This window comes from Saccopteryx leptura, chromosome 2 (genome assembly GCF_036850995.1).
Source record: "Saccopteryx leptura isolate mSacLep1 chromosome 2, mSacLep1_pri_phased_curated, whole genome shotgun sequence".
In the NCBI taxonomy this organism is placed as follows: domain Eukaryota; kingdom Metazoa; phylum Chordata; class Mammalia; order Chiroptera; family Emballonuridae; genus Saccopteryx; species Saccopteryx leptura.
This window is the reverse complement of record NC_089504.1, coordinates 126,650,894-126,674,990: the sequence shown is the minus strand read 5'-3', so window position 1 is coordinate 126,674,990 and position 24,097 is coordinate 126,650,894. Positions and strand designations below refer to the sequence as shown.

Here is a 24,097-nt window from a genome sequence, read left to right as displayed (position 1 = left end):
GACTTACCTCCCATGGGTGCAGGAGGAGAGATGACCAAAATTGGCAAAAGACCATCAACACTTTTATAGGGAAACCAGGGAAAAATGCACATCAATTAAACTAGAAGAGGAACTAAAGTTACAAAAGGAAGTTAAAACTAAGATCTGTAAGCGGAGACAATGCTATTACACCTTGTTTGAAAGATATTCGTAGAAGAACGTCTCATTCCTTTGTCCCTGTCTCCAAGTCTTCTCTGTATTTGCCCCTACCTTACAGTGTTCACCTTGGACATCTAATTTTTAGTTTTATTCTAATTTTGTCTTACTGTTTTCTGTAAAGCACTCAGAATCGTCCATTTAGGTTTGTCTTCAGGCACATCTTGAGATCCATACTGAGACATGACTAGATCAATTTCATCATGCCATACTTGGTGAACCTATTGAGAATTGTATTAAAAGTAAAATTTTGACAGAAACTTTCCTATGACTCCTCATAAAAGAGTATTCAGAGTCAGTTTGTTGTTTTCTGCTTATGCCTAAATGCTGTTTTTTTCTTCCTTTTAACTATTTTTAGCAGTCTCAGTGAGTGTTGATGCATTTCGTCTAACTTAAGCATTAAAAATTTCATATGATTTTCATAAATAATTCCTAATTTGGTCCTCAAAAATGCCAAACATTAGAAAGAACATATAATATACCCATTTTATGAGCCAGGAGACAGATACTCAGAGAATTTAATAATTTGCTTTGTGTACATAAATAAGAGGAGCTGAGACTTCTAACACTAGTTTATTTAAATCCCAGTCTAATGACATTTTATTCTATTATGCTGTCTTTCAATAACAAAAACTAAATAAATGGTGGGAATACTATAATAATTAAAACATTTGTACAAATTAAACCCTTATACATTTACTTATATGTTTATGCTTTAATATATTGAAGAAGCTTAGAATAATATGTAGTGTTATTTAGAGCGATAAGTTATCTAACTTATTCTAAAGTTATCTAACTTATTCTCTAACTTAATTTTGATTTAAAATAGAAAATGATGTTTCTCCATTTTATATTGCTGTGGGGAAAAGACAGTCTTATGTCCTCATTTTCCTTCTAAGCATTATTTGGTAAATACAAAGTGCTTCTGAAAAATATCTTAGTATAGAAGAGTAATGTAAGTTCCATAAATAATCTGTGTAACCACTACACAAACAAAATTCCCTCACACATATTCAATTTGACAAGCAGCTACTGAAGCCCTAGTGCATCTCCAACACCAAATTAAGCACTGTAAAGGGTATAAGAGTTACAGAGGCTCTGGACACCTTAATCAACTTTGAATGTAGAAGGACAAATCAATGTAAACAAAGCTGTTATCTCTGGGATGAACTAACAAGGGTTTGAGCCCAGGCTCTGTCATGTAGCCATGATATATTTCAGCAAGTATTTCTCCTCTCAAAGCCTCAGTTTCATGCTAGAAAGTCAGACTAACAATGCATCTCTAGGAGTTGTTGTGAGGACCAGTAATATAATGCCTAAGAAGTGCTAATGACAGTCTCTGGTATATGATAGTTATTATTTTATGATTCTTATTATTTTTAAAGTAGAAAGAGAGGAGTATGTGAATAATACTTAGTAAATATGGGTGCGTGATGCTGATAAACTATATTTACGTGTTAAGTGTCCTTCAGTATTATTATGTTCAGGTTTTATCACTAGTTCCAACAGTTACAAGCTGATGGGTTGGGCCCTGGCCGGGTACTCAATTGGTTGGAACAGCGACCAGTAAACCAAGGTTGTAGGTTCAATCCCGGTCAAGGAACACATAAGAATCAACCAATGAATGCATAAATAAATAAGTGAAACAACAAATCGATGTTTTTTTTCTCTCTCTCTCTCCTCCATCCTCTCTCTCAAATCAGCAATGAAATTAAAAAAAACAAAAAACATTGATGGATAGAGACCTGGTGTTTTGTCACCAAAGCAGCTTTACAAAACTTACCTGCTGCACACGCGCACGCGCGCACACACACACACACACACACACACAATTTGGTTGTAAGGGGAACAAGTTTTAGCTAAAAATGCCAGGACATTAACAATAACCCCTGGGTGGTTAGATCCAGGGTAGCTGCTACGTACAAGAGAGCAAATAAAGTTGGGGGGCAGTGGTCTTATGTAAGAAGCAGTGGTGGGATTCAGCTGGTTTGCACCGGTTCGGCAGAACCGATACCTAATTTTTTGTTGAATTTAGTGAACTGGTTGTAAAATGGCACTTTTAATCTGGGTTCTCTCTAAGGTGGATGCCTGGGCAGCCACCCAATATAGAAATCACAAATTTACATTCTTTTCTCTTTTTTAAAGCTCATCTGTGCAACAGCATATTCTAAGTGCCCATAGTAATGTTCATTCTGTCCGTAGGTGAAAAAAATTGGAAGTGAGGATGCCATTCAAGAAGCAATATGGAGCCTGACTAGGTTGTGACACAGTGGGTAGAGCATTGGACTGGGATACAGAGGACCCAGGTTTGAGACCCCGAGGTTGCCAGCTTGAGTGTGGGCTCAGCAGCTTGAGCTTGGGGTCTCTGGCTTGAGCACAGGATCACAGATATGACTCCATGGTTGCTGGCTTGAGCCTAAAGGTCACTGGCTTGAGCCCAAAGTCAATGACCTGAGCAAGAGGTCACTTGCTCTGCTGTAGGCCCCTGATTGAGGTCCATATAAGAAAGCAATCAATGAACTACTAAGGAACCGCAATGAAGAATCAATGCTTTTCATCTCTCTCTCTTTCTGTCTGTCTGTCCTTATCTGTCCCTCTCTCTGACTCTCTGTCTCTACCAAAAAATAAAATAAAATAAAATAAGCAATATGGAAATATCTTAAATAACAAGTTTTCTTGGGTTTTGTCAGGTATTTTTTAATATCTTTATTAACATTTTAAAACTTTCTTATAACATAATCTAGTTTTGTGCACCTCTTTTATTGTTCTTATTTAAGTATTTAATGCATGAAATAATAAACTACCTTTTGGTATATCCGGTCATTAGGGCAGAGAACCAGTTGTTAAATTATTTGAATCCCATCACTGATAGGAAGATTTTGTTGGAATTTGGACATTAATTAGGTGTTTACAAATAGAATTTGAAATTTACAAAGCAGAGGAATTAATTCAGGACTCATTTTAAATTAATAAAGGGAAGGTTGGAACTAATCTTAAATAGCCCCTCTATGACAGGAACTTTGAAGATTCTCAGTTAATAATAACTCTATAAGGTAAGCAGACACTAACCATACCATACAGATGAAGAGAAAGGCTTAAGGCTATTAAGTATCTTGCTGGTCTCTAGTCATATGGAATCTGTTCATGTCCATGCTCTCTCCACTATGGGGCACTCTCTCATGACACAAAGAGCCTGCCTGCACTGAAACACTGATATTTCTTTTCTTTTTCTTTAAGATAAACATTTTTAAAAAATTAAACTTATTGATTTTAGGCAGAGAGGAAGAGGGAGAGAGACAGACAGACAGATAGACAGACAGAAATATCAGTCTGTTCCTATATGTGTCCTGACCGGGGACTGAACTGGCAACCTCTGCGCTTATGGCTGATGCTCTTACCAATGGAGCTATCCAGCCAGGGTGAAACACTGACAGTTCTTAAAGAATTAAATGTAACTGTAGGGTGTAAGTAGATTTTGTTAGGAAAAGATTTTTTTATTTGGAACTTACCTAATTAATTTAACTATAATTATTGACCGTAACTGTGCAAAAAACATGAATGATTCAGTCCATCTTAATAAAATTGCTATATTCAAATTAGTACAAGTTGAAAGGTATTTCTTAATAAGAATAGAATACAGTAAGGTGACTGGGTCAGCAGTGGTAGCCTAGGTGGGCTGGGGGGGCAATTTTGGATTTCCCACACTCAGCATCGTCCCCTCTCCCACCCCACTCTTTGTAATTTGCAACATACTCAGTCTTCTGCAAACAGAGTAAAAGACAAGTTCTTGAGCTCACCCCTCCAGTCTGATATCTGGCTTCTTCCTGTATAGAATTGTAGAAATTTCACTGACACTTTTTTTCCTCAAAAATATTTACATTTAGCTTATAATATATAGGCTGATAGGTATCAATAATCTAAGTTATCCAACTTTCTCTAGATTTCAAGTGAAAGGATGATCTTTCTATACCTCCTCCTTCTTTGCGAAGATGAGTGATGAAAGTACAGCCTGAACACCAAAGGCCAACGTCAACAGTACTGCGTACTAAACCAAAACAAACAGATAAAAACAAGGCTTCTCATACATTTTTTAGATGCTTCAATGATGGGAAAGTATACATCATGTGAAATATTCAGTCTTAAAATATACATGTTGAAATGTCCCGTTCTCATATACATGGGTAAAAATTTTAAAACAAATAGCAAAGGAAAAAAATACCAATGAACATTTAGATAAGAGTAAGATGGAAAGAAGTAATAGTATTTCCTGAGACCCTTCACAGATAATGTGGCCTGATGAAGTTGTCGCTGATTCCACCTTCTTTCAGATCTAAAACTGTCACAGGAGGAAATTCAATGTTAATTCCCTTGACCACAATAGACTGAAAACCAGTATCCAGGGTGTCTACCTAGACTTTCACTGCTAAATAAAAGTAACTATCTATCTATTCTTCCCAGTAAGACACAATGACTCCAGTTAAATTTTCTATCTTCTTGGCAGAAGAATGCCTATAAATGAAAATTAATTATATTTAAAAAAAATATTAAAAACTATTCTATCTAAGTGTGTGAATTGTAATTCATGCCTATCACATGTATGGGGAAATGGTTCACATTAGGCCTATAGTCCTGATTATAAGTTATTTTTTTTTAATAATTTTATTTTTTTAATGGGGTGACATCAATAAATCAGGATACATATAAGTTATTTTTCATGTTACATGCATTGAGAAAGAGACAGTACTAGCCAGAGGCTAGGGTTGGCCTCTCTCAGCAGTTACATTCCTCTTTGTTAAGTAATAAATTGTAATCTCAGCTTAGAATTAGTTTCCTACATGCAGGCCCACAAGGAGAAAATACACTGACCACAGGACATGTTTGCTCTTGCTTGCTAAGCATATTTCCATTACTACTAAAGTAAATGCTCATTGACTTTAATATACTTTATTTTGATATTACTCTTCATAGTCTTAAATTTGATTACTTTGTAGCTCACCTTAGAAGACGGATCCTTATTAACTTTGTGCTAAAAATTAATATATAAATATGCTCGTGCTGAAGAACAGATTTGATCCATGGAAAACTCCTCAAGAAAATCCAACCTGGAACAGTTTCTTGGAAGGGGGTGCTTCGTTATGTGCTTGCCTTATGCTCAAGGGCTCACTGTACTGAAGTGTTATGGTAACATAAATTATTCAGCTCATATGTGTGACTTGGACACTCAAAAATGGAGATACACATTCAGGCTATCTTTTTTAAGTGAGAGGAGGGGAGATAGAGACAGACTCCTGCATGCATCCCAACCAGGATTTACCTGGCAACCCCCATCTAGGGCTGATCCTTGAATCAACTGAGCTATCCTCAGTGCCTGAGGCTCAGACCAATGGAATCACTGGCTTTGGGAAGGGAAGAGGGGGGGGGGAGAGGATGGGGGAGAGAAGCAGATGGTCACTTCTTATGTGTGTCCTGAGTGGGGATCAAACCTGGGATGTCAGTATGCCAGGATGAAGCTCTATTCACTGAGACAACAGGTCAGGGCCACATTCAGGCTATTGAAGTGAAATACATACCAAAATTAGGAGACATCTGATTTCATTGTGAATTCCTAAATAACCCAAGAGACAAAGAAGAACAATAGCTGATCCAGTTCCAGTCAAAATTCCAAAAATATAAACTGTCAAGTGATTATTTTCATCTGTGGAAATGATAAAAATAAGTTATTGTTAAGTAATAATTGCTTTTTATTTAGTAACAAATGCAGCAATCCAACTTTTCCCTAAGCAGCTGTTGCCAAACCACTAAGATTCTTTCTCTCTTTTTAAAACTTTATTCTAGATTCTCTTCCTTGTAGAAACAACGTTTCTTCCTTTAATGACATGATGAAGAATTTCTTTGGTTTCTAAAGTTCTCTTTACCTTTAGCTTACTTTCACTGTATTCTATAAAAGAGGACAATTTTTTTTCTGAAAAAAACTCTTCTACAACTAAGGTACACCATTTCTGTATTTATTTATTCATCAAATAATGTTTAAGTACCTAAAATATGTTGGCTAAGTTACCCTGAGTTTCTTGTTAATATGGCCCTATTAAAGCTATATTTTATTCTCTCTGCATCTAGATTCAGATCTCTGTGCTAGGAGAATATTTATATATTCAACAGACTAACTGTTAAATGCTTAATGGTATGGCATAGACTGTACAGCACTAAGTGCTCAGCAGATATTTGTTTAAAAGCAAGAAAAATAAATATATTAAACATGCCATAGGTTCTATGAGAGAGGCACCAGTGTGCTGGAGCGAGCTTGCTCTGGCTCATAAAAGGCAATTGTTAATTTTTCTCAAAATATAAAAGCCAACTTAATTCACATTGACACCTTAAAATTGGCCATGGTGGGAGTTAGTTGAATCATAGAAATAAAAAATACCATAAATCAAAACTCTCTATTCCAAAACCTATTAAATATTTACCAGCACACCTTTGGGTACAAGAGCACCTGGTCCAGTTAGGGGGTGGATTTTGGAGGGTTGTTGATAGTCAAGATTCCTACAGAAGTTAACATCTGAGCTTGAGCTTTAAATGATGATTAGAAATACCCACAGTGGAATAGTAGATGTATTTGGAGATTCAGAACAGTGCATTGTGTGTAGGAAGCTCTGCTTTGCTGATGCTCCCAGTTTGAGGCTGCTGAGACTGAAAAGGTTTGCAGGGGTTAAATTATAGGCATTTTGAATGTTTTTTTCTAGTCCTCCTCACTGGAATTAAACTCCTTGAGGACGGGACCTTTGTCTTTCTTGAATACTGTTGTATCCTCAGCTCACAGGATAGTGCCTTACATGTAGAAGATGCTGTACACTTGTCCTTTGGATATATAATGGCAGTGGGGAACCAGAGAAAAGCTTTTAATGTTTCATGGTTAAATTTGCCTTTTAAATTGATTACTCAGCCAGCCAATTTGGAGGATGGCTGAGAAAGGAGATCAGAGCACAGGCTCCTAGGGCTATTATAGTGGCAAAGGATAGATGGGAAATTTAGGTGGCATGATATTATTACAAATGGAGAGGTGAGGGCAGAATACTTTAAAATGAGGTAGATTAATTGAAAGATGGGATAAAAAGAGGGAAGATCCCAGTGTTTCTTTTCTCAAACTACTTATTTTCAGTTCCATGTCCTGAAACCTTAACTGAGATTTCACTAAGTGTTTTAAACATACAAGTAATGTGTGCCTTCCTTCATTAAAACAGAAAACCACTTGCCTTCCACTTCGCTTTTCCACAGCTCACAGCCTAGAAAGTAAACTTGGTTGAGCCAGTGACGGCCTAGCAATCAAAGACACTTAGGGAATAGCAGAGCACAGTATAGAAAGAACCTGGGTTCCATAATGACTCAGTAGTCTCCTTCTGGTTTGTTACATTAATATCCATTTTTTTGAAAAAAAAATCTTAAAAAATAAATTTCTACTGCATTTGTGGGTAGTTCTCACAAGCAAGAACATTAGGGTTAATGAGAATTCACTGGGGAACAATTTTTTTTTTTCATTTTCTGTTGCAAGAGTTTTTAGAACTGTTTCTATATATTTCTGCATTGTTAATTCCAAATATGAAATCTGTTTTTCTTGGTGCATGCTCTAGTTTTTATGCAATTTTAATTTCTTTTTGTTAGTTAATGGCATGCATTGGTTTTTAAATTGGAGTTAAAGGGCAACGACTCTTGGATTGAACATAACCACAAGGCAATTAATGTTTTACAAACACCACTTTTACATAATTGTAGTTATTTTTAAACGTAAAAAATTATTATCTGATAAAAACACCCTCTTATTTTGTTTTAAGATTGAATCATGGCTTCTTCAACAATTCCTCATGCATCTTATCAAAATACACTTGATCACCATGTTCACTTTCTTTGTCCTTAGAAGAAATAAAACCATTGAAAACTGGAACTGGGAGTGTCTCAGAGTGTGTGATAGGTCGTATTGCTGAAGGAATATTAGGATATGTGATCATATGCCATTTTTTCAAGTAGGCGTAAATGTAAGAATAGTCCTGATACCTTCTGTTATATATGTGGCTGCTACACACTTCAACTTCAAAGGGTCAATATTTCATCATTTGTAACACGTGCATCTATTGCCTATTTTCAAGTTCCGTTTGGCGATCAAGACAAGAATTGGGCTCCTCATATTGCATGTCATAATTGTGAGGAAATGCTTCGTGACTGGAAAAAGGAAAATGCAAAGGAATGCCTTTTGGTATTCCCATAGTTTGGCGTGAACCTAAGGACCACAGCAGTGACTGTTACTTCTGTCTGATCCATACAAAGGGCATCGGCAAGAAAAAATGGCATATGATCACATATCCTAATATTCCTTCAGCAATACGACCTATCACACACTCTGAGACACTCCCAGTTCCAGTTTTCAATGGTTTTATTTCTTCTAAGGACAAAGAAAGTGAACATGGTGATCAAGTGTATTTTGATAAGATGCATGAGGAAATTGTTGTAGAATCTGAATGGTCTTCTTCTGATGCCAAGCAGTCATTAACTCCTCAGCAGTTTAGCCAACCCAAATTGAAAGACTTAGTAAGAATGACATAAAAATTGTCCTTGACTTTCTGAAGTATGAGGAGCATAACTGGATCATTTGTGTGGATCTTAAAAAGGTAAATTTCCTGTTAGGACAACAGAGAGGTTTCACGAAGTATTCTTTTTTTTTTTTTTTTACTTCATTCACTCAAAAATTATTTTACTGGGTACCTACTGAGATACCATCCTCTGTGGTAGGCACCAGAAATGCAGCAAAAAGCAACAGAAACACAAGCATAGTGACTGCCGTTGTCAATCCTTCAGTTGAGTCAAAATATATATCGGCCCAGCATGTGGAAATCTTGGGTTCGATTCTTGGTCAGGGTACACAGGAAAGCATCCATCTGCTTCTCCACCCTTCCCCCCAGTCCTTCCTCTCTATCTCTCTCTTCCTCTCCTGCATCCAGGCTCCATTGGAGCAAAGTTGGCCTAGGCGCTAAGGACGGCTCCATGGCCTCTGCCCTAGGCACTAAAATGGCTCCAGTTGCAACAGAGCGACACCCCAGAGGACAGAGCATCGCCCCCTGGTGGGCATGCCGGGTGGATCCCGGTTAGGCACATGCGGGAGTCTGTCTGCTGCCACCCCCCTGCACACTGCTTCTCACTTTCGAAAATACAAAATAAATAAATAAATAAATAAATAAATAAATAAATAAATATCAAATAAATAATTATATATTTTGCTAATGTTATGGTAATAAGTCCATGAAAAAAAGAAGTACAGAGGGGTCTAAGTTATTCTAGAGTCTGGTAGGTCAGAGAAAACCCTGAGAAAAGCTCCTGCAAGCTGAGGCCTGAATAATGGGTAGGATGACTTGTTCAAGCAAAGAGAGCAGGAGGCAACTCAAGAGAAAACAGTGTGTGAGGGCCAGGAGACAAAAGCAGAATGCGCAGGGGCAAGAGGGTCATTGTTAAATATATAAATAGCAAAACACAGAAACGAAACCATAGAAGGAGTGCCCCCGGCAAGCATTCCCAAGTTTGAGATGCTCAGAGAACAAGGGAGCACACAGTCTTCACGACAGCGCAGTAGTCACAGGGGTTTGTTGGCACAGAAGTGAGCTGTAGGTGCTGAATGTCACAGCAATGCTGGGACAACAACTGCCTCCTGGAGAATTCCTGCCTTGCAAATATATCTCAGCCTATTTTAGAGACTCTTTAAGGTGGCACCTGACATCTAACTAATGTTCAGCCAGCGGACGTCAGTCAAACTCATCACATTCTAGCCACAAAATCTGTCCCCTCTCTGTGCTTCCTTAGAAACGTGTCTCTACACCTCTTTTAACATTTCACAACACTGACTCTAACTACCCACTTACTTAGGTATGTTCCCATGTACACTGAGACTGTTATGCCCAGTGCCTAGAACAGCTGGACACAGATTAAATGCTCACTAAAAACTGTATTCACAGTTTCTTCCAAGCCTAGAATATCCTTCCCCTCTCTTTCTTTCTTTTTTTTGTGACTAATAAATATGTAATATTTTAACATATACTAAGTCATTTTATTGTAAAAATCTTATTTGACTTGGAGCAAGATATTATGGAAATCTTATGGGTTTCTTCAAAATTCAGGCCCTGGCTGGTTGGCTCAGCGGTAGAGCGTCAGCCCGGCGTGTGGGAGACCCGGATTCGATTCCCAGCCAGGGCACATAGGAGAAGCACCCATTTGCTTCTCCACCCCCCCCCCCTCCTCCTTCCTCTCTGTCTCTCTCTTCCCCTCCCGCAGCCAAGGCTCCATTGGAGCAAAGATGGCCCGGGTGCTGGGGATGGCTCCTTGGCCTCTGCCTCAGGCGCTAGAGTGGCTCTGGTTGTGGCAGAGCAATGCCCTGGAGGGGCAGAGCATCGCCCCCTGGTGGACAGAGTGTCGCCCCTGGTGGGCGTGCCGGGTGGATCCTGGTCGGGTGCATGCGGGAGTCTGTCTGACTGTCCCTCCCCATTTTCAGCTTCAGAAAAATACAAAAAAAAAAAAAATTCAATGGGAAAAAATATTAGTCTTTGTTCCTCAAATTCCTTGAGATCAGGAAATATAGTTTGAAGTGTGACTTCCTACTTATGAAAAAAAAATTTTTTTTATGTGCCACATATTCTTTATCTAGTCTTCTATTTTTTTTTTTACAGTGGTTAAAGCCTTTAAGCAAACTCTTGGCCAATACAGCAAGAATCCATAAAAGAATAGTGTCCTTAACATGTTCACCAAGTCCAAGTTGGCCCCAACACCATACCAAATCCCTGAAAAATGCAACCCAACCCCAGTTCATTCTGATAGGAGCTGTTACAAGGAGCAGGAGTCCAGGAAAAGTCCACATCCAGGAAAAGTCCGCATGGCACTGGAATTATTGTCACAATTCTATACTTTGCAGGTCACGTCCAAGTCCCAATGACCATTGCTTCTAGCTGGTAATGATTCAGGTAGACTGGAAAAGCCATCTTCAGCATGTGTGGAGATGGAGTTTCTGTTCTCCTCTGCCTGGAGGGATGAGACCAAGTTGCTTTTCCCTGGAGCTCTGCGACTGTGGCTTGGTAAAGAGAACCTTGGGATACACAAAGCTGGTGGCAAAGGTAGATTCATAATAGAAGTTGGCAAAAGGGAGAAAAAGAGCTCTAAATTAGGAGTAGGTCCCAGCCTGAAATATGAGTGGGGCATTAAGGTAGGAGGAATAAAGGAAACACTATATATTAAGCAAAGCAGCAGAAAATAGGACTATCAACACCCACAACAGAGATCTTCAAGGGAAGAATAAAAAACCTGACTATTCAGGCAAGACATAGTTAAGTGGCCCTTGTGCAAATGAGATCAGTTTACCTGCTTCTTGGAAGAAATACCCTAGACTTTTCCACAGTGTCGTAGATGGGGCCGATGGTCAGAGGCATTTTTATATGCCAACAATGAACAGTCAGAAAGAGAAATTAAGGAAACAATCCCCTTCACAATTACAACCAAAAAAATAAAGTACCTAGGAGTAAACTTAACCAAGGAGACTAAAGACTTGTACTCGGAAAATTACAAAGCATTGATAGAAATCTAGGAAGATACAAACAAGTGGAAGCATATACCGTGCTCATGGTTAGAAAGAATAAACATCATTAAAATGTCTATATTATCCAAAGCAATCTATAAATTCAATGCAATACCTATTAAAATACCAATGAAATACTTCAAAGATATAGAACACATATTCCAAAAATTTATATGCAACCAAAAGAGAACACGAATAGCCTCAGCAATCTTGAAAAGGAAGAATAAAGTGGGAGGTATCACACTTCCTGATATCAAGTTATACTACAAGGCCATTGTACTCAAAACAGCCTGGTACTGGCATAAGAACAGGCATATAGATCAATGGAACAGAACAGAGAACCCAGAAATAAACCCACAGTTCTACGGACAACTGATATTTGACAAAGGAGGTAAGGAAATACAATGGAGTAAAGACAGCCTCTTTAACAAATGGTGTTGGGAAAATTGGACAGCTACCTTAAAAAAAATGAAACTAGATCACCAGCTTACACCACTCACAAAAATAAACTCAAAATGGATAAAAGACTTAAATGTAGGCCGTGAAACCATAAGCATCTTAGAAGAAAACATAGGCAGTAAGCTCTGTGACATCTCTCGGAGCAATGTATTTGCTGATTTATCTCCACAGGCAAGGGAAATAAAAGACAGGATAAACAAATGGGACTATATCAAACTAAAAAGCTTTTGCACAGCTAAAGACAACAAGAACAGAACAAAAAGACAAACTACACAATGGGAGAACATATTTTATTTGACAATACGTCTGATAAGGGGTTAATAACCAAAATTTATAAAGAACTTGTAAATCTCAACACCAGGAAGACAAACAATCCAATCTAAAAATGGGCAAAAGAGATGAATAGACACTTCTCCAAAGAGGACATACAGATGGACAATAGGCATATGAAAAAAATGCTCAACATCACTAATCATTAGAGAAATGCAAATTAAAACCACAATGAGATATCACCTCACACCAGCCAGAAATGCGCTTATCAACAAAACAACACAGAAAAGTGCTGGCGAGGATGTGGAGAAAAGGGAACCCTCCTGCACTGCTGGTGGGAATGCAGACTGGTGCAGCCACGGTGGAAAACAGTATGGAGATTCCTCAAAAAACTGAAAATCGAACTGCCTTTTGACCAAGCTATCCCACTTTTAGGAATATATCCCAAGAACACCATAGAACGGCTCCAAAAGGGGAAATGCACCCCCATGTTTGTGGCAGCATTGTTCACAATAGCGAAGATCTGGAAACAGCCCAAGTGTCCGTCAGAGGACGAGTGGATTAAAAAGCTTTGGTACATATATACTATGGAATACTACTCAGCCATAAGAAATGATGACATCGGATCATTTACAATAACATGGATGGACCTTGATAACATTATACGGAGTGAAATAAGTAAATCAGAAAAAAACTAAGAACTATATGAATCCATACATAGAAGGGACATAAAAATGAGACTCAGAGACATCAACAAGAATATGATGGCAACAGGGGTGGGGGATGGGGGGAGGGGGGATGAGGCGAAGAAGGAGAGAGGCGTTGGGGGAGGGGAGGGGCACAAAGAAAACCAGATAGAAGGTGACAGAAGACAATTTGACTTTCGGGGAGGGGCATACAGCACAATCAAATGTCAAAATAATCTAGAGATGTTTTCTCTCAACATATGTACCCTGATTTATCAATGTCACTGCATTAAATTTAATAAATAAATTAAAAAAAATGCCTCTGATTTTTGAGTATTGATTTTATATCCTGCCACCTTGCTGAATTCATTTATCAGGTCTAGTAGTTTTTTGACTGAGACTTTAGGGTTTTCTATATACAGTATCATATCATCTGCAAATAATGATAGTTTTACTTCTTCTTTTCCAATTTGGATGCCTTTTATTTCTTTTTCTTGTCTGATTGCTGTGGCTAGGACTTCCAGAACTATGTTGAATAAGAGTGATAAAAAGGGGCACCCCTGCCTTGTTCCTGATCTTAAGGGTATTGCTTTTCATTTTTTCCCATTGAGTATAATATTGGCTGTGGGTTTGTCATAGATGGCCTTTATCATGTTGAGGTATGTTTCTTGTATTCCCACTTTGCTGAGAGTTTTGATCATGAATGGGTGCTAGATTTTCTCAAATGCTTTTTCTGCATCTATTGAAATTATCATGTGGTTTTTCTCCTTCCTTTTGTTTATGTGATGAATCATATTGATTGATTTGCGAATACTGTACCAGCCTTGCCTCCCAAGAATAAATCCCACTTGATCATGGTGTATGATTTTTTTCATATATTGCTGGATCTGGTTTGCTAATATTTTGTTGAGGATTTTTGCATCTAAATTCATCAGGGATATTGGCCTATATGTTTCTTTCTTTGTGTTCTCTTTGCCTGGTTTTGGAATCAGAATTATGCTCACCTCATAAAAGGAGGTTGGAAGTATTCCTTCCTCTTGAATTTTTTGAAATAGCTTGAGAAGGATAGGAGTTAGTTCTTTTTTGAATATTTGGTAGAATTCACTTGTGAAGCCATCAAGTCCAGGACTTTTCTTTTTGGGGAGTTTTTTGATAGCTGTTTCAATCTCATTTGTTGTAATTGATCTGTTTACGTTTTCTGATTCTTCCAGATTAATTTTTGGAAGATTATGTGTTTCAAGGAATTTGTCCATTTCATCTAGGTTGTCTAGTTTTTTGGTGTACAGTTCTTCATAGTATTTTCTTTCAATATTTTGTATTTCTGTTGTGTCAGTTGTTATTTCTCCACTCTCATTTCTAATTTTATTTATTTGAATCCTCTCTCTTTTTTTCTTAGTGAGTCTGGTTAAAGGTTTATCGATCTTGTTTACCTTTTCAAAGAACCAGCTCCTGGTTTCATTGATCCTCTGTATTGTTTCTTTAGCCTCTATGTCATTTATTTCTGCTTTGATCTTTATTATTTCCTTCCTTCTACCAGTTCAATGCTTTACTTGCTGTTCTTTTTCTAGTTCTTTTAGATGCAGGGTCAAGTTGTTTACTTGAGCTTTTTCAGCTTCTTGAGGTATGCCTGTAATGCTATAAACTTCCCTCTCATGACTGCTTTTGTTGTGTCCCATAAATTTTGAGTTGATGTATGCTCATTATCGTTTGTTTCTAGAAAATTTTTAATTTCTTCTTTGATCTCATTGTTAACCCATTCATTATTTAATAACATGCTATTTAGTTTCCAAGTGTTTGAATGTTTTCAAGTTTTTCTTTGTGGTTGATTTCTAGTTTAATGCCACTGCGATCAGAGAAAGTGCTCGATATGATTTCAATCTTCTTAAATTTGTTGAGACCGCTTTTGTGCCCTAACATGTGGTCTATTCTAGAGAATGTGCCATGAGCGCTTGAAAAGAATGTATATTCTGCTGTTTTAGGGTGAAAGGTTCTGAAGATATCTATTAAATCGAGTTGATCTAATATGTCCTTTAAGTCTGCTTTTCTTTGTTAATTTTCTTTCTTGAGAATTTATCTAATGATGTTAATGGGGTATTGAAATCCCCTACTACTATAGTATTGCTGTTGATCTTGCCCTTTAAGTCCATCAAAGTTTGCTTTATATATTTAGGTGTTCCTATATTAGGTGAGTAAATATTTATAATGGTTATATCTTCCTTTTGGATTGCTCCCTTTATCATTATGTAGTGACCTTCTTTATCTCTAACTATGGTCTTTGTTTTAAAGTCCATTTTGTCTGATATAAGTATTGCTGCCCCAGCTTTTTTTTTTCATTTCCATTTGTGTGAAATATTTTTTCCATCCTTTTATCTTCAATTTGTGTGCATCTTTTGATTTAAGGTGTGTCTCTTGTAGACAACGTATTTATTGGTCCTGTTTTCTTATCTTTTGATCAGATCATTTAATCCATTTACATTTAAGGTTATTATCGATATGTAATTGTTTATTGCCATTTTATTCCTTAAAACTGTATTCCTCTTTTGCTATATTCTTTTTTCTCCTTTGATCTGTTTACAACAGGTCCCTTAGCATTTCTTGCAGCCTTGGTTCGGTTGCAGTGAATTCCTTGAGTTTTTTTTTTTTTTTTTTTGTCTGTAAAGCTTTTTATTTCTCCTTCAATTTTAAATGATAGCCTTGCTGGATAAAGCAGTCTTGATTGTAGGCTCTTGTTCTGCATTACTTTGAATATTTCTTGCCATTCCCTTCTGGCCTCAAGTGTTTCTGTTGAGAAGTCAGAAGTCATCCTTATGGGGGCTCCTTTGTAGGTGATAGTCTTTTTTTGTCTAGCAGTTTTTAATATTTTCTCTTTATCACTTAGCTTTGGTATTTTAATTATGATGTGTCTTGGTGTTGATTTCTTTGGGTTTCTCCTTAATGGAGTTCTCTGTGCTTCCTGAACATGTGAGATGTTTTCCTGCCTTAATTGAGGGAAGTTTGCAGCTATGATATGTTTGAACAAAGTCTCTATCCCTTGTTCTTTCTCTTTTTCTTCAGGAACCCCTGTGACGCGGATGTTATTTCTCTTCATGTTGTCACAGAGCTCTCTTAGAGTTTTCTCAGACTTTTTGAGTCTCTTTTCTTTTTTCTGCTCTGCTTCTGTGCCTTTATTTATTGGGTCCTCTAACTCACTGATTCGATTCTCCTCTTCATCCATCCTGCTTTTAATTCCTTCCATTGTGTTCTTTATTTCAGATATTGTATTTGTCATTTCTGACTGATTGTTTTTTATTATTTCAATGTCCTTTTTTATACTTGCTATTTCATTATATAGGTTTTTGTAATGACCATCTATTGTTCTAATATCTTTGAGCATCCTAACAATCGTTATTTTAAACTCTGCATCTGGTAATTTGGTTATATTTGATTCATTTAGGTCCTTTTCTGGGTATTTCTCTCAGTTCATTTGTGTTGCATTTCTCTGCCTCCGCATTTTCTCTTCATGGGAGTGGCTGTGATCACGTGCTCGGGTGCACAAGCCTTGGTGGCCTTGGCCTTTGCCCCGCCCCCATGGGTGACATTATGCTCGGTCCTGAGGGCACTGGCGAACACCTTTGCTCAGCTGCGGGTCTCCGCCTGTTTCTGGGCTTCCACCTCACCCTTGCAGGAGGAGCCTTGGCTCTACCTGCCGGGCAGGACTGCGTGCCCACGCTCAGCTCAGTAGCGGAATTCCGCCTGTTCTGTGCTTTTGGCTCCACCCCCATGGGAGGAGCCGGCTCCCAAGTCAGACCACAAGCCTCAGTTGCACGGGCAGGGCAAGGCTGTGCTCCTGTGCCCTTGCTCAGGGGCTGGTCTCCACCCTTTCTGGGGTTCCCGCCCTTGTCCCGCAGGCTGAATTATAGGCTGCCAGCAGCTGGGCTTGACCGTTTTTGCATGCCCCCTCCTCCCCAGCAGGGCAAGACTGAGCTCACACCTGAGCCCAGTGCTGGCCAGCCAGCTTCCTCCCCTGCCAACAGAACCGCGCTTCTGTCTCCCGCTGCTGCCCGCCCTCCGGCGAGCCCTCAGCCATGTGGGTGCAGGCACTGCAGCTCAGACCCTAAGACTCACTACTGTAGCCCCGAAAGCTCCCTCCTCCTAAGCAACTCTGCTCTGAGTGCTGTGGGAAAGCTTGTTTGGCTGCTCTCCTGCTTCCCTTTGCTGGTATTGCTGTTTCCAGGAGAAATATTCACTTCAGATTTGGGGAGTGACTCAACCCAGGGGTTAGGGTGGCTGTCTCCCAAAATGTTTCTCCCTGTGCCTCCTAGATTATACTCTCTTCCTGCTACTCTGGTATTCTCCTCTCTTCCCATTCCCCAGAGCCCCTGGTGAGTGGTTGTGAGAGAGGTGTTCTGCGTGGTCCCTTTAAGAAGAATCCTGGGTCTGAGAAATCAGACTTTTTCTCACAGACAGTATCCTGACTTGTTTCCAGCTAAATACTGTCCTTACACCTCTTCTGGGCTCTGGGGCTGCAGGCTGGGGCTTTGTTCCTGGGGCTTAGGACCCTTCCCTCTCTGCTAAACTCACTTCCCGCCACACGAGCGGCTGCCGTTCGCTCTGGGGAGCTGAGCAGCCCTCTCCGCATTTCTGCTTTTCCTACCAGTCTTGGTGTGGCTTCTTCAGTGTTCCTTGTTTGAAGAGTCCTCTTAGTTTAGTCCAAAGGTGGTTTTTCCAGATGATAGTTCTTAAAATTAGTTTGTAATCCACTTTGGTTCTGGGAGGTAGATCCCCTCTCTTTCTTTTTTAAATAACTTACCTTCCAGATAAATAGATAGCCCTTCTGTATATTTCCTCAAGACTTTGCTCATCACTGTCAGCTATCCACCTGTATTGTGTCTCCTGAAGTATTCTTGCTTTCTGTATTTGTGGGACAGCCAAGCTTGGGAGAAACACTGGACACAGAAAGAGTGGCTGAAACATGAGGCTCTGGAAGTAGGGATGCAAAATATTGTGAATGAACCTGTAGTTAATCAAGACAGGATCATTTTCCCCCCACTTCACATCAAACTTGGCTTAATAAAGCAGTTTGTTCAGCCTTTGAATAGAGAAAGTGAATGCTTTCAACATATTATTTCTGCTTTTCCTGCTTTGTCTTTTGAGAAGATAAAAGCGGGTGTATTCAATGGATCTCAAATTTGAACCCTCATATGTGACGAAGAATTTGCCAGGAAGATGAATAAGGAGGAGAAAGCAGCATGGCAGTCTTTTGTGGCAGTTACAAAGAACTTCCTTGGCAAAGTATGCTGTTGGCTTTCTGCAACGTTGGATGTAACATGAGCGTTAAGATTCACTTCCTGAACAGTCACCTTGATAAGTTTCCCAAAAATCTTGGAGCTGTTAGTGATGAGCAGACAACTGCTGGAGCATCAAACGAGATTGTCCTCAACAAGTATGCAAACTCAAGAGCTACAAACGCAAATTTTTGCCTGTAGAATTTAAATAAGTTTTGCATAAATTTTATGATTAAAATAAGCGTTTTAATATGTTCTATTTTGAAATTGTAGACAAATTCTGATGCAATCATATATTTTAGTGTATTAGTGTATTTACTGCATTATATAAATTATTATATTTTCACAAAGATGATGCCCAAGAAGACATTCTATTTCATTATGTTAAATTAAATGTTGAAAATTTTACAATAAGATGAAAACCTAAAATCTTGAATTGCAATAAAAATTGTAGCTTACAGAGAAAAACTAAAGTCATATTTGAGATCAGCACACTTGAATTAGGTAAGAACAAGTGTTTTTGTGGATGCAACAAAAGTTTTGTTCCCCAGTGTTATCTGTCAAGTCCAAAGTGGAACAGGAAAAGGAAAGGAAAATGATTTGCTACACACAAATTAATACATTATTATATTAGATTTGGATGGGAAGTGCTCAGACTAGTGTAGGTCATAGTCAACATTCTATAAGTGTAAGTTACTATTGTCATTATTGTGGGGAAGAGAAGGACAGAAATGTTTACATGCCATTTACTCTGAGCAAACCCCTAATGCCCTCAGATATCATGAATACTTCCCATAAGTAAAGTATACAAAGAGAAAAGAATCAAGATACTAAGCACTTAGAAATAGCTGAAGTTTAGCTAAACTATTTAATACTTTGTAGCACTTTTTATTAAACCTTTTTATTTAGCTTTATTTTTCCTATAAACATTTTTTTCCTACTTGATATCCACTAAGAAATAAATTGGCTTGATAGCACATGCTTTTGCCATGTATTTAATGATTAACGGTACTATTAAGTAGAACTTACTGAAAAAAAGGAAAAGTTCTATATCTGCTAAGTCCAATAAGGTAGTAGCCACATACAGACAGTGAGTATTCGATATGTGGTTCTTCCTTCCAGTCAAGAATATTTATATGAAAATAATCCTTAGGCTATTAAACTTCAGTCCACAGTGACCACAGCATGCCATGATATGGCAAAATAAGGACAATGTAAAGATCTACAGTTTTTTTTAAATAAAGTCAAATGTATTCAGTTATTTTATTCATATTTAGAAAATATAATATATTTTAAATATATATTTATATAAGTGTAGAAAATTTTAAACTATATATATATTAAATTTTATTTAATAGGCCCTGGCCGATTGGCTCAGTGGTAGAGCATCGGCCTGGCGTGCGGAAGTCCCGGGTTCGATTTCTGGCCAGGGCACACAGGAGAGGCACCCATCTGCTTCTCTGCCCCTCCCCCTCTCCTTCCTCTCTGTCTCTCTCTTCCCCTCCCACAGCCAAGGCTCCATTGGAGCAGGAAATGGCCCGGGCACTGGGGATGGCTCCTTTGCCTCTGCCCCAGGCGCTAGAGTGGCTCTGGTCGTGACAGAGCGATGCCCCGGATGGGCAGAGCATCGCCCCCTGGTGGGTGTGCCGGGTGGATCCCGGTCGGGCGCATGCGGGAGTCTGTCTGACTGCCTCCCCGTTTCCAGCTTCAGAAAAATATAAAAAATAAAAAATAAAAATAAAAAAATAAAATAAAAATTTATTTAATAAATACTTCAGACATGCAAAAAATATCTGGAAAACAACCAGGGAAAGTATGGAGATGCATTTGGGCCTTGTGAAAATGAGCAGTGGATGATATCTCTCTCTTATCTGTCTCTCTCTGGAATCTGAGTCTTCTCACTTTGTCCTCCAGGCCAGCTGCTGCTGTGCCTCAATTCATTAGGTAATATATGGTTGCTGACAGGTTCTGTGTTTAATAATCTTGGCTCCCAAGGGTGAGACTAATCCTAGAGTCTCACCCTCAAATTCAAAATTCTATGGGAAATATTTGTACTGAGATAAAATTGGCATAAAACATTGTGTAAGTTCAAAAGGTAGAGAGTGTTAGTACATTTATATACGTCAACATGGTTACTATAGTAGCATTAGCTAATGCTGTTAGCCTATCATATATTCACCATTTTTTGGTGTTGAGAATAGTTAAGAGTTAGTAACTTAGTAACCTTGAAGTTTATAAACAGTGTTGTTTACCATAATTACTATGTTGTGCATAAAATTGCCAGAAATTACTTATCTACTAATTATAGGTTTGTACCCATAAACAACACATCTCCAATTTCCCCATCCTCTAGCCTCTGATAACCACCATTCTACTCTGTTTTTACAAAGTTAGGTTCTTTAGATTATATCACATACAAGTGATATAAACCATTTTTTCTTCTCTATCCATGTTATATTACTTATCATCAAGGTCCATCCATGGTGTCACAAATTGCAGAATTTCCTTCTCTCTCATGGTTGAATAATATGTAGCTATATTCATATATATACTATAAGAATATTATTCATATATATGTATGTATATATGTATCTCATATCTTCTTTATGCTGATGGATACTTAGGTCATTTGCACAGGGAATATTATATTTTGTTTCTAATCACGTGATGGTAAGAATAGATAGTGCCTGACCTGTGGTGGCGCAGTACATAAAGCGTCGACCTGGAAATGCTGAGGTCGCTGGTTTGAAACCCTGGGCTTGCCTTGTCAAGGCACATATGGGAGTTGATGCTTCCAGCTCCTCCCCCCTTCTCTCTCTCTGTCTCTCTCTCCTTTCTCTTCCTCTCTGTCTCTCTCTCCTCTCTAAAAATAAATAATAAATAAATAAAAATGATATAAAAAAAAAAGAAAAAAAAAAAAGAATAGATAGTAACTGAGTTCTAAAAAAGAATATTTAGCCCTGGCCGGTTGGCTCAGCGGTAGAGTGTCGGCCTAGCGTGCGGAGGACCCGGGTTCGATTCCGGCCAGGGCACACAGGAGAAGCGCCCATTTGCTTCTCCACCCCTCCGCCGCGCTTTCCCTCTCTGTCTCTCTCTTCCCCTCCCGCAGCCAAGGCTCCATTGGAGCAAAGATGGCCCGGGCACTGGGGATGGCTCTGTGGCCTCTGCCCCAGGCGCTACAGTGGCTCTGGTCGCAACATGGCGACACCCAGGATGGGCAGAGCATCGCCCCCTGGTGGGCAGAGCGTCGCCCCTGGTGGGCATGCCGGGTGGATCCCGGTCGGGCGCATGCGGGAGTCTGTCTGACTGTCTCTCCCTGTTTCCAGTTTCAGAAAAATGAAAAAAAAAAAAAAAAAAAAAGTAAAAAAGAATATTTAACTTGGGCAGTGAATCTATGTAGATCTCCATTATCTTTTCAAGTCTACATATCTGTAAAGGTCCAGAGTTAGCAGAATAATCACAATCTTCCATTTCTCTCATTCTTCTTGTCCAACATTCCTAGCTTTCTCTCCCCAAATTCTCTTTCTTTCATGGTCTTGAATTTATGTCCTATGATTTCATAAGGTGTTTCTAAAACCAACTGCCAAAGATCTTCAGAGGAAAACTGAATTTTAGAGAAATACTGCCACCTGCTGAATAAATCATATATGCAATTATTTCATTCAGAAAGAAAAAGGAAAATAGATGCATACCTAGAACAGTGAAAATATTACTTCTGTCTAATAAAAGCCATGCACCAAATCCCATGAGTAAAAGTCCAAGAACCTACAAAAAAGAGTGAATGTGATTTTTGGTAATTGTCAATAAAATGCATTACATTTTTTAGACTAAATAATTTTGAAAATTCTTACCAAGAAAGCTCCATTCAAGAGATTGAGAAAGTATTTTAAAATTATTGATTTGTTTTTCCTTAACATTATTCTCTCCTCAGATACTAATGATTCTGAAAAGATAAGCACAATTTTTATTGTAAATACTAACCATAGTAACAAATTTAAATAATTCTGCCTACTAATGTCTTTATTTGTACATTTTATTTTTCATACCAGTGGTCAGTACAACATCCGTCACTGGACTTGTCTTTCTCCATCTAAATTCTTTTGGCTAGGCAGTTAAGACCAAGATGGCTTTTGTACAAAATGTCAATAGCTTCCTTACTCAACTTTTTGCAGTTTTCAGATAGTAAAGTATTTTACATAGTTTTCAGTCTTCACACAATTGTATCCTTGCTGAAAAGCTTTTTCCCCCCCACCTCTTCATGCTCCCACTGTTTCACACAATAAAGTCAACTTCTCCTTGAAGTCTCACCATTGCCTCACCTCAATCAACTTTTGCCTACTTTCTCTTTGACATGTCTTTCTTCCTACAGTCTCTGACGTCTTTATATGAAGAGAATAGGTTCTGAATACCATTATAACTCCAGAGTCAAGCCCATAGTAGGTACTCAACAGATATTTGTTGAATGAATAAATAGGTGAAATTATTTAACTAGTCTCTAATTTAAGGTATACAATATAAGGAAAGGAACTAACTTCAGGTGTTTAAATTAAAAATTATTTTCCATGGCCCTGGCTGGTTGGCTCAGCAGTGGAGCCTTGACCCAGCGTGTGAATATCCTGGGTTCTATTTCAGATCAGGGAACATAGGAAAAGTGGCCATCTGCTTCTCCACCCTGTGCCCTCCCTCTTCTCTCTCTTTCTTTTATTTATTTATTTATTTATTTATTTATTTATTTATTTATTTATTTTTGTATTTTTCTGAAGTTGGAAACAGGGAGGCAGTCAGACAAACTCCTGCCTGAACCCGACCAGGATCCACCCGGCATGCCTACCAGGGAGCGATGCTCTGCCCATCTGGGGCGTTGCTCTGTCGCAACCAAAGCCATTCTAGCACCTGAGGCAGAGGCCATGGAGCCAGCCTCAGCGCCCAGGTCAACTTTGTTCCAATGGAGCCTCGCTGCGGGAGGGGAAGAGAGAGACAGAGAGGAAGGAGAGGGGGAGGGGTGGAGAAGCAGATGGGTGCTTCTCCTGTGTGCTCTGGCAGGGAATTGAACCGGGGACTCTTGCACGCCAGGCCGACGCTCTACCACTGAGCCAACCGGCCAGGGCTCTTCTCTCTCTTTCTTTATCATCTCCTGCAGATTGGATTGAATGGTTGAGCAAATTGGCCACAGGCACTGAGAATGGCTCCATAGCCTCGCCTCAAGAGCTAAAATAGCACAGTGGATGAACAACAGAGCAGCAGCATAGATGGGCAGAGCATCGCCTGGTAGGGAGCTCTCTGGGTGGCTCCCAGTTGAGGTGTATGCGGGAGTCTGTGTCTTTGCCTCCCCTTCTCTCACTTAATAAAAAAAAAAATTTCAGAGAGCCAATTTTCCTAAAACTTCCATGGAAAAAACTAACACCCCCATTGGTTTTTGTGGAATTACTACATATCAATGTTTTAAATTTTTCTAGGTATGTTTCTGGTTTTCTGTCTTCATTGTTTTAATTCTAGCTAGCACCATAAAAAATATTATAGTTTACAACATTTTAATACACGCAGTGGTTATTTGATGTAATGGGATATTTAATAAAACTAATTCCAAGCTATTTTTTGCCTACTTAGGAAGAATCCAATCT

General features: G+C 38.7%; 1 protein-coding gene across 3 annotated transcripts in view; it reads right to left on the bottom strand.

The window, feature by feature from the left end:
- TSPAN19 (tetraspanin 19) overlaps positions 1–24,097 on the bottom strand; it is a 41,820-nt gene that overhangs the window by 5,524 nt on the left and 12,199 nt on the right. The window contains exons 2-6 of one of the 3 annotated variants that reach the window (XM_066365758.1): positions 22,328–22,419; positions 22,169–22,241; positions 5,766–5,890; positions 4,166–4,240; positions 306–416 (exon numbers count right to left, since the gene is read on the bottom strand). In XM_066365758.1, coding sequence (XP_066221855.1) covers positions 306–416; positions 4,166–4,240; positions 5,766–5,890; positions 22,169–22,241; positions 22,328–22,393 — 450 coding nt within the window. In that variant the 5' untranslated portion in view covers positions 22,394–22,419. The remainder of the gene's footprint in view (positions 1–305; positions 417–4,165; positions 4,241–5,765; positions 5,891–22,168; positions 22,242–22,327; positions 22,420–24,097) is intronic. The other 2 variants (XM_066365760.1, XM_066365759.1) reach the window with 2 other exon arrangements.